General features: G+C 46.6%; 1 protein-coding gene across 1 annotated transcript; it reads right to left on the bottom strand.

Moving 5' to 3' along the window:
* Positions 1 to 3,386: 3,386 nt before the first annotated feature.
* Positions 3,387 to 11,566, bottom strand: LOC122559411 (polycystic kidney disease and receptor for egg jelly-related protein-like). The gene has a single exon (XM_043708861.1). The coding sequence runs from the start codon at positions 11,564 to 11,566 to the stop codon at positions 3,767 to 3,769; it is 7,800 nt and encodes a 2,599-aa protein (XP_043564796.1). The 3' UTR covers positions 3,387 to 3,766.
* Positions 11,567 to 11,620: the final 54 nt, after the last annotated feature.

Consider the following 11,620-nt stretch of genomic DNA (forward strand, 5'->3'; position numbering starts at 1 on the left):
TGTCCTCTAGTCTTGAAATCCTCAATCCTAAGGGAAAGACAACTGCCATTAACCCTATCTATACCTCTCATGATTTCATAAACCTCTCTAAGGTCACCTCTCAATCTCCCATGCTCCAGTTAAGAAAAGGTCCCAGCTTTTCCAGCCTTTGTCTATAACTCAAAACTTCCACACCCAGCAACACCCAAGCAAATCTCTTCTGAACCCTCTCTAGCTTCATAATCTCCTTCTTCAGAATTAGAGGGTTAGAATTTTAAGGTTGGAGGAAGTCGTTGCACAAGGACTTCACTGTTTTTCAGGCGCCACTGAAAAATGGTGCGCTGTTCTTCACCCTTGTTAAATCTATGTACTTGTGTGCATTTAAACTGTGTTTTGTTTGGTATCTGTGTTAGATACAGTGGCAGTTTCAAAGTTTAGATCAGAGTGGTGCTGGAAAAGCACTCTGGTTTCCAGCATCTGCAGTCCTCACTTTTGCCTGGCAGTTTCAAAGTCACAATTTAGCTTTAATAGGAGCATTGAAATGTCATTTGGAGATGGGCCTTAATAAAAACTTTTATAAATCCATTACAAATCAGTCACCACTGCGATTACCATTTCCCCACCGGCCCAAACACGCCTAGGAACCTCTTATACTTACAACACAGTCACAAGGTGTAAAGTTGAACTTGGAATGAGACTGAATGTTTAGGTCTCTGCACTGTTGGAAATAGAGAAAGTCCGGACTGAAAAATGACCTGATCGAGGTAACTTCCTGATTGAGTCCTGGTGTCAATCATGATGGCCAATACCAGTTCAAACGCCAAAGGATTCTCAAGCTTTGTTAAGTAGGATTTGAGGAGGCTGACAGGGATTTTCCAGTCAGTTTCCAGTTTCCTGATGGGACAGAGGGCAGGACACCCTGGAGACAGGCAACTAGTACCTCCAACACAGTGCTGATATGGCAATGCTTATATTACCTCGTGTAACCTAAGCAGCTAGCCGTGGCTATTGTGGCATTGAAGAAGCCGTTTGTTATTTATGGCAATTAACTATTTTGCACAAACATTATATTCCTCTGGCAAATAAGTGTCTTAGTATTAAGCTATTAAGTTTACAACAGAGGAGCATACTTCCAGTGCAGTGTCGTGCTTCAAGTGATCAGATGTAAAGATGGAGTCTGAGATCGATATATCCTCAGATCCCATACTATGACACAGTGACAATATCCTGAGCATGTCTCTTTTATACATGCTGAGAAATCATGAAACATAATTCAACATCCCCTTTAACTGAAGATAAATTTTATCCAATACATGATTGTACGTCGTATGTCGCTAATTCCAAAGATGATAACCAAACATATGTCAGGTGTAACTGCAAGAAAAAAGAACCAGAATGCAGGTATTGGTAAAGTATTTGAAATGGAGGAGAAAAGTTATGATCTGAACATGTTGAACCCAATATTTAAGCTGTGAATTATATAAATTGCTGAATTGGAAAATTAACTGCTTTTCGATTTGCATTGGGCTTCAAAGAAATGTCCTTGAAAAAGACAGTGTTGGATCTCTCCAATATTTCATTGGGCTGGGGAAACACTGCTCAGCACAATTCATATTTGTTCGTATTCGGGAATTCTGTCCCCTCTTTAGAATATGCCCCCACTTGATCTCTCCATTTCTGAATTATTCTTTACTTTAGTCCAATTTGCTTCTCCCAGTCCTTTGTGCCTCCTTTATTGTTTCAACATGATACCCACTTGCCTCATTAATCAGCTTCAAATCATTGTCCTTATTGTTAAAGTTTTAATTATAAATCATATAGAGAACAATATTGTGCAATTTTATGAGTTTCCGCTTCATGAACACAACAGGCATTGAAGAAACGTGAAAGTTGGGGCCAACACAAATCGACTTTGCAATATTGAATAAAGTTCTGAAGTGAAGGACGGTCCTTGACATTGATGCTATTCTCACCGGCCTTTCTTGCGATAGACGTGCCTACCTTTTACATGAACAATGGCATTTCCTAAATGTTGGGACACCTTCGCTGGGTAATACAATGTGCTTTATGGGGTTGTATGATTGATCTGAAATAGCTTGGCCATTTTGAAAGCAGTCATGGTAATTGGTAGGTCGGTTTGTCTGTCTGTCTACTTGTCTGCCTATTTGTTTATATGTGTGTCTGTCCATCCATCTATCTACCTATTTATTTAAATCCATTTTATATATCTATCTTATCTATCTATATCCAGCTTATGTACCTATCTTCATCTATCTAATCTATCTATAGCCATCTTATGTACCTATATTTATCAAGTCTATCTCTATCTAGATCCATCTTATGTATCTATATCTATCTATCTGCTCGCCTATCTAACTGCCTTTCTGTCTATTGAGCAATTGATCTACATATCTATTATCTTCGCACCAACACACATTGATTGGTGATATCTCTGCCTGCTAGTTAGAATCTTGCCCCAGTATTCTCAGATTTCAGATACTGAGCTGTGATTGTACTCCCTACTTTGGTCAAGTTATTTTTTTACATAAGAATGTCTGGGGTAATTGAAATGGTTTCAGATGAGTGAGAGTTATTGCAAACAGTGCCACTCTACCCAACTCCCTGTCCCGAAGGAGTGGGCAGCAAGTCATTGAAGCATGTCTCCTGCTTAACTTATCAAATAAATTAACTTTAACACACTGAACAAATTATAAAAAACAAAGTCCATTCACTGAACAAGTTACAGCCCAACAAGCACACAAACAATGGTGTTAGAAATAGTAGGATAGAGAATAAAGTAACAAGACACGTACAAGGTAGGCTTCAGTTAAAACAATGCTGCAGTCAAAGGTGCTCTCTTTTAAATAGAGACTGCATTATGGCCATAGAGAATTCACAGGATGGTAGAGGGAAGGAAAGCCGTAGTTTTAAGGAGAAAATTGAGATTCATGATCTATTTTATTTATCAGAGAAAGCTAAATGAATTAACATTACAAGAACTTTTGACTGTGTCCCCTAATTAGAAATTCAGTGGAATGTAATTGTCAATTTAAAAGAATCACTTTGAGAGTGAAGATTGATGTTAAGATAAGCAACATATCTGAGGTTAATAAAAAATGGGATGAAATGTCATTGCATGTATCCACTGCATCTCTTATGGACATATTGAAAAAAATATATAAATCTCCATCATTTTGGTTTTGTGTGCTGTTTCTCTTGAATAAATCTGACTACACTTTTAGCCTGCATACATTGATCTAACTGGTATTCTCTACCCATTGGAACAGATTGAGATCATGGTGGTTTCCTTACATCATCTCAAATGAACCATGCTGTGTAATTTCAGGAATAAAATGGTAAATCTGGACACACTCAAAATATACCAGCGTGCAAAATTCAGTCTTCAATAAAAACGATCTTTTTATCAAGTGACGTAGTTTGAGAAAAGATCACATCAAAAGAAAATATTTTTCATCAAAATATAAAAGATATAAAAACATTAAGCAGGATCACTTCTCCAAAGGACAAAGCCCTATTCCTCTTCCTTTCTTCTTTGCATTACATTCCTGTTGAAGATTTTTAGCCAGTAGCTCTGAGTAGTCAGTTAAATAGGAAGTATTAGCAGACAGACAATTAAGAAGTATTAGCAGGCATATAACAGCAAAGCACTGTCAAGGACTTTCCACATGTAAATAAAAGGTGGCTTGGTGACGGGATACTGGAGAAAGAAAGAAAGAAAAAAAAACAGCAAAGTACTAACAGACAGTTAACTAGGAAGTATCAGCAGTCAGATAACTAAGTAGCTCAGCCTCTTCCCTTTCACTCTCTTTTCCTTTAACCCATAAGTGTTTTCAGAAGCACGCCCATAAAATAAAGTTCCCAGAAGCTTCTTTCCATCATTTGGAGGTGGCTTTTTCCTCAATGTATACCAGACACGCCTAATCTCTTGCGTTATGAAGTGGGCCACCTCTGCTTCCTTAGATGGCCTCTCGTGGGTGAACTGTCTCATGTCTCCGTAAGACAGAATGACCACTGACTCAAAGAGATTGATCAGGACACAGTGCATCACAAAAAGAAAGCACATCAGATAGATGCCACCGATAACCTTGCTGTAGGTAAACTCTGTGTTGTTAAAATCGCCAATGTGATAGGACACAACAGTCTGTGCTGCATGGATCATGGTATTGAAATTCTTATCAAATTGACCAAACAGCAAGTAACCAAATGATATAAAAATAAGGGAATACACTGCCATGATTATGGCCAGGGAGCAAATAGCGGGAAGGCTTATAAAAATGGCCTTCTGGGCCAGGCGCACATCATAAAGGAAGCGTGTGTACCTGAGAAGTTTCAGTGTGGTGGTAAAAATGAGGAATGTGACATTGAACCGGAGTAGTTGATCCAAAGCAGCAATAACATGAAAAGCAATGAAAGTGTTTGGGTTGTTCTTATAGAACTCCAGCATATGCTGTGACAATATATACTTGGCCACATACAGGACTATGGTCACCAACAGCAGCACGGTCATCACCAGGCTGCCAATGTTCTTCAGACTCTGGAAATACTTGTATCCTTTCTGCCTTATTTTCCGAAACTCGTCTATGACAAACAGGACAAACAGAGTAATAACTAGGACGCTGAGCAGAATCCAGTTTTTCTCATGTCTCTCGAAGAGCCTGAGGGTGAAAGGTTTCACCACCAACTTCTTGTTGATCACACCAAGAGGGGCTGTCTCCAAAATCAGTGAGATGGTACAGAACAAGTCAACGTTTGCATTGTAGATGGTGGTCTCAGTGATGATAGCCCAGGTACTTCTATCAATCCAGCTATTGTTCTGCAGAGCCACAAATCTTACCAGTGAATCCTGTAAGTTTTTTGGGGAGAAGTAGAGGGAGTAACCGCCCAGTGGATACACATGATATATCCCATGTGAGTAGTATAACCAAGGGGAATCTATACTTTCAAATATCCAGCCTGTGTAATCCAGTGGGTGCTGCACCAGCACAGCTCCTATGGGCTGTTGCCAGGAGCCATTGTAGTTCCCGACATTCTGTTGGTGGACATTAAACAGGGGCCGACACCGATGCTTGGTCAGGATGGTGTTCAGGACACTGGTTTTCCAAAAGCAATCAACTGACCCATGTTTAGATCTGACCTGACGCATCCTTGGCAGGCCCAGGATAATGGAATAGGCTTCAGACAAAAAGGCTGGATTTGAGTTTTCATGAATAAGTGGCAGGAAAGTGACACTCATCCAGGTGTAGAACTGTTGGACAGTGTTCACCTTCTCCAGGTTCTGGGAGAATCTATTCTTAATGATGCAATTGTAGTAGTAAGCATTATTGTAGTCTGTGGAGCACACCAAGTACAGGATGAGTACAAGGAAAGCAATGTGCAACAGGAAACCCTTACAAAACACAAAGGCTTGATGTCTGATGGTGCCTTTTTTTCTCGCCAATATCAGTTCATCACCCTCCAGCGGTCTGTATGGCTTCCGAATGTGGTCCTCTGATCGGACACAGTCGGGGTCATTCTTTGGAAGCAGGTCTTTGCTGATCTCCAATGTTTGGATCCCTGTGGACCAGTCTAGATCCTGGGGGCGCCGACGTCTTAAGGCAAACAGAGCAGCGAAGGCCATGATCTTAAGAGGCTGCAAGAGGAAGACACCCTGGATGAAAGAAACGACAGAGGCCATGAGCCAAAGCCAGGAGGTCTCAACACCATACGAGAGGCCATATAACACAATAAATATAGAGGACACTGCAGAGATCAGGCACACAAGGCACCAAACTAAATATAAGAGGCACTTTGACAATATGACACTTGCCTTGTTTTGTGAGTCAACATTTCTGGCAGGTTTGCCAGGTTGGCCTTGTGCCTTCTTGCGCAGTGTGGCTTTCTTTTGACGAGAGCGCCCCATTTGTTTGGGCTTTATTGAGCGTATCTTTTTCTCTTTGGTCACCTTGCCAGTGCTCTCCTCTCTGATAATCTGATTGGCCCCAGACTCTGGGACCACACAGTTATCTTTCTTTTTTGCCGAGGGTCCTAGGACACTGTCTATACCCGCCATGTAGGATAAAAGGTCATAGTGCTCATTGTCTGACGTCTCTGTCATTTCCTTAGGACTTTCTTCAGGTTCACTGGCCTCTTCTTCCCTCTCATACCAATTCTTCAACCTCTCCCTCAAGTTGTTTGGATTCATGTCAGGGTTTGTAGACAGGCTGTTATCAGTGCCTTGGATTGCTTCATGTTCTCCACCTTCTCTGGTAATCCTTAAAGTAGTGTCTTTTCTCTGTGCCAATATAAACAGTGTCGATATTAACATTTCCACTGGCACCATCACCAGTGCACTTTCCATTCCAATCACCAACGATCTCACTAGCTTCTTCAGATAGTGTTCCGCCTCCTTTTCTTGGAACAGCATGAGGCTGAGCAGTAGGCTGGATAGCAACATGGTCAAACAACAGGACAGCCTCTGAATCCGGGTGAAGGTCTGGTCAACGTCGTAGGCAAAGACGGAGAACCACAAGTGTTCTCTCTCAATCTTGCTAGATGTCTCAATGAGGAAGACATCCTTTCTCCTCAGTAAGCTTTCAGGGTCTGTGACGGGATAGGTCCTGTGCAACAGCCCATCACCTTTCATGGTCCCTAACCACTTCCTACAGAAGAAATGCCAGCACTGTTTGGTGAGCACGTTTTGCACTTTCACCCTGCTGAGGTACCAGGTTGGTGAGATTCCCACATTGTTGTGCCAGACCCTGATGAATGTGAGCTCGCCTAGGTCCTCTTCGGTGGTGAGCAAGAAGGTGTCCACGCTGTTTCTCCTGAAGCACTTGTGGTCTGGATGGTAGAGAAGGTGGACTTCGCTCTCCACAGACTTGCCAATCAGAGTGAAAAAAACGTCCGCTGTTGTCCCAGCATCAAGGCGACCCCCCGTGTAAAAGGTCACGAGGTAGCATCCCTCATCACAGGGGTCATTGTCGAGAAGAATGATGATCTTTTTCTTGTCGCTCATCCGCTTCCGCCATGCCCACCAGAGCAGGATGGCATAGATGAACAAAATGATCAGAACTGTAATCAGCGTCACCAGGTTGGTTGGCAGAGTCTGAATGAGTTCGCCAATTTCCAGAAGATCAATAATTTCAGGCAACACCAGAACACTGCCAGTGAGGAACCAGGGCACCTTCACATTCAGGGTCCTCTTCCTGGCACGCTTGCCACCTCTCTTACAGATACAGTGCACTCTCTTGTTGCTAGTGAAAGGACCGACCGTACAGCTTGAAGAATCCCACTTATCAGAATTGCCTTCGAAGGTCAAGCAGCTTGCAACAAAAACTGAGACATTGAGCCCAGCTTCAATGATTAGTTGAGGGTTTGGATACTTTGTCTCAACAGTGACGGTGATGTAGGTTTTGCTGCTCAGTTCAGTCCCATTCTTCTTGAAGATCTTGCTTGGAATGCTGATGATGTAAGGATTCTGCACAAAGTTGTTTCTGTGACGATCCGGCCCTGAGCTACATTCTGGTATGGTATGTTTCTGTGCTAGACTTGTGCTGGAGACCCCCACTCCAGAGTAGATGCTGACGGTGTAGATGGGGTCAATATCTGCAAATAACTGCAGTAGGACGAGCTGAGCAGAAGTGGAGGTCATGGTGACCGTGAATTGACCTGTGACCACATCACTTCTGCGAGGGTCGACAACCAATTTGATGGGCTGAAGGGACACAATGTCCCTCCTGATCATAAAAGACTCCACTTGTTCAGGGATCAAGGTGTGCACAGTTCCATTGCTATCCTGGAAGATCATGTCGAAGCTGGTGATATCTGTAACAATGCTCAATGCCTTCCCAAGCCAAGGTAAAGGATTCTCTTCAAACTTATAAAAGACAGTAGAGACCGACTGAGGGGTTACAGAGATCTTTCCCAGCTCTGGGTAAATGCAGTTGGTACAATCTGTGTCAAGACGAAAGGAGTCCTCCACTTTGTCCATGTCAACTTTTTTCATGGTTATTTCCCATTGTCTGGTCTCCATCAAGGTATCCCTTTGCCCCGGCACTTTGCGCTGAGACACTGCTTCGGTCAGGATTTTCAAGGTGGGGAAGATGGTGGTGGTCACTCTCTGTTGCTCTGTGGTGAGCGGGACTCCTTTCTCAGTGCCTTCAGTTGGGAACTGGAAGGAGAAGGCAGCCATCACATTAGAGGCTGCTGTTAGGATACTGCAGGACAGCTGCTCAGTCTGTTCTGATGATATACGGTCTTCAGTAGTGTAGTTTAGCAGGACGGAAGCCAGTTCCAACAATTTGTGGATAGAGAGGCGCTGGGCCTGTTGGCTGACCTGGGCTGGTACCTGCGTTGCCTGGAAAATTGTGGCGGATATCTGGTTGATAAGGTGGGATGATGTGACGGGAATACTGGTGGAGATATTGACCAAGGTTTTTCGCAGCCTCTGGATCCTGGGAATGTCCCTACCCACAAAACTGTGAATGTTTAGCTCCGAAGCGATTTCATAAAGCAGCTTGTTGGCTTCTATATAATGTGTCTCATGGAGCAGAGTGGTCAATGGTGCTGTCGTTCCTTCTATATAATTGGACAATTGGTCCACCAGAGATTTCTGGGCTGCGTCAAGTGGGAGCTCATATACTTTGACCCTCAGGTACACCTTTGTGTAGGCACCACGGCTGTCAGTCACCAGCACCACGATAACCAGCTGGTGGTCACCTGAACTGCTCCCCACTGGCAGCTGAAATGGATGGTTCTTCGGACTGAATCCAAAATACACAATGGTACCCAGAACATTATTATTCAGACTGTCAATGCTGCCAGTCTGATGGTAGGTTTTTGCAAACACCGTGTAGCTGAGGGGGAGATCACTGTCCTCGAATTTCAAACAAGTCAGGGTGAATTGAGTGTAGAGCGCCCAGCCCTGTTTTGGGTTGATAATGCAATGTCCTCCCCTTGGAATAGAATTGACGTAGAAACGATGCCGGCTGATGCTGTAGGAACCAATGGAAGTAGTTACTTTCAGTTCAAGATTATACCATCCATCAGCCAAGTGTTCTAAGGACATGGGGTTCAGAGACACATAAGGCAATGTGTTCCCTGTGGCGCTATCAATTGCCCAGTTGACCAAGATCTCGGAAACAGCGCTCGCTGAGAGCAGGCTCCAGCGGTACTTCAGCTTAATGGACCTCGGGCAGTTGGAGCAAGTCCCGTTCAAAATGAAGCGTTCAGTGGTAATCAGGTACTCCCGACAATTCTCAATGCAGGCTATAGACATCTGGGGCACAAAGCCGGAGTGCACAGAAATGGTTTGGTCAAAATGACTGTTCCTCGTATCTTTCTGAACCACCAGTCGGAAGTAGAAGTACTTTTTGATAATAAGCACATGGGCAGGGATGACCAAGGAATCAGGCTTGGCGGAGTTCCATCTGAGCTCTGGGTTGCCAGGGTGACAGTACTGGTTCTCAGAGAGTGTCATGGAGCTATAGTCAGTAAATGTCATGGTGCAGTACCAGGAGAAGCTCAGCCCGAGGTGTGGATCGGGAGAGTCCGGGTCAGCGCTCTGGGAAGCATCCAGCGTGATGGTATCCTCCACACTCACCATTCTGTAAGAGCCTCCAGAAATGACAGCCAGCAGCTCACTCTTAACCACCTCCACTACAACCTGGCGTGAGTTGTTGAGAGACGGTAGAGTGGGATCTGTAGTGTACATGGTTACGTTGAAGACGAAGACATAGTAACCATAGTCCAGGCTGTGAGCAGGCAGTTGAAAGGTGGCTGTGCTGGTCCGTACACTGGGTGGGAGGGTCACACTTACATTCCAGTTTGGCTGAGCATCTTTGTCTGCAATGCTGTAGACCTTCCAGGAGATGCTCACCGAATTAATCCTATCGCAGTGCAAACCCGAGTCTCCGTAAACCGTGAGTGGGGTGCCCCGGGGGCTCCGGATGACAGTGTCAGGGGGTGGTGGGTGCTCGATGCTGGGTAAAGGGAGCTGGCAGCCGGCGAGCTGGCAGAACAGAACCGACTCTCGGCTGGCAACTCGGTAACTGCCCAGCCTGGCCCGGAGTCTGAGCACCTTCTCCCCGGCTGCCCTGCAGCTCACCTTGGCCAGGAAACCCCTGTAGTCCTTGGGGTCGAAGGGGAGCTGGACCTGGGGGATATAGCTGGCCGGGTGTGCCACCTGCCGCCTGTAGGTGTACAGACTGACTGTACTGCCATAGGCCAACTCAAAGGCCCAGGCGCAGTGAGTGGCCGGGTGCTGATGGCGAATGAACCAGACCACGTTGGCGAGGAGACCCACCTCAGTGGGGCCGTTGTTGTATAGGAAAAGCTCCACATCCAGATCCTCCAGGGAACTGTATACAGTCGCCCCTAGGTTCAAGTACAGCTGGACGGTCAACGTGTAATGGCTGGGGCTGTTGTAATCGATCTGGTAGAGATGGCTAACCTGATCATCCCTGGAGAAAATGAGGTGCCTGTTCCTTCCCGCAGGAATGTCCCTCTTGCTGTAGTAGAGAATATTATCTGAGCTCACATAGTAGAAGGTGGTTCCTGCCATGGTGGCATTGAGGGTGAGCGAGACCCACTGGTGGTGGCTCAGGAAGCGCACCGTGCCCTCCTGAAAGATCACGCCGTTCTGTGTGGCCCCTGGAGGGCGACTGACCTTCAGCAGCAACTGGGCCACGCACCTGTCCTGCCGGTGGGACGGGCATCGGCACAGCTCGCTCCCAACGGCCTTGGGGTGGTAGCTGAGGCGCCAGGGCTTCTGCCCTCTGGGGTGGACGATCAGCCGGTAGGCCAGGAACCCGTTGTCTGCCCGCAGTTCGTGACCCACGCTCATCCTCAGGCTCGGCTGGAGCGGGCCAGACTGGGCACTGAGGAGGTGCATCAAGTCTGGCTTCACCACCAGGCTGGCTGTGGAGGAAGTGCTGGGACCACCAGCCACGCTCAGGGTGCAGGTGTACTGACCAACCTGGGGGTACATCACCGGGCTGGAGTACAGGAAACTCTGGGAGCACTCAGCCTCTTTCCCCGGGGGGTAGCTGGCACCCTGGATGTGGGCGGTCTGCCCACTGGAGAGAACGGTCTCGTTAGGATGGGCTTCGGGGCACAACAGTCTGTAGCCCCAGGACGGGCTGTTCAGATTGGAGCACCAGGCCAACTCCAGGTCCTGGAAGGTGACTGGGGCCTGGTCAGAGTTCAGGGGGAAGAAGGTGAGCTGCAGCTTGGTGCCAATAACAGTCAGATTCTGGTAGAGGCAGTCGGGGCAACTGCCAGAGGTGTAGCTGACAGTGATAGGGGTGTCAGGGGGCACTTGGCGAAGGACCTGTTCCCCAGACCATTGGGTGGAAAGAGCCAGGATTCGCTGGTTGATGGACCAGGAGAGGGTGGGAGGTGGGGAGCTGGTCTCAGTGCCTGGGCTGGGGCGGTAGCTCACTTTGATGGAGCTCTTCCAGTGGCAGGTATAGCGGAGCGGGCTGTCCCCAGTGTGGCTCACATTAGAGGGACACGTCAGGCGGAGCGGGGGGAGCGGCAGGGACAGCGCTGAGGACAGGAGGCTGACTCCGAGCCACAGAGACAGCATCACCGGGCAGAGGGAGCGCTGGGGCCCGGGGGGCCCGGGGGGCCCGGGGGGGGG

Source organism: Chiloscyllium plagiosum, chromosome 19 (genome assembly GCF_004010195.1).
Source record: "Chiloscyllium plagiosum isolate BGI_BamShark_2017 chromosome 19, ASM401019v2, whole genome shotgun sequence".
NCBI lineage: Eukaryota > Metazoa > Chordata > Chondrichthyes > Orectolobiformes > Hemiscylliidae > Chiloscyllium > Chiloscyllium plagiosum.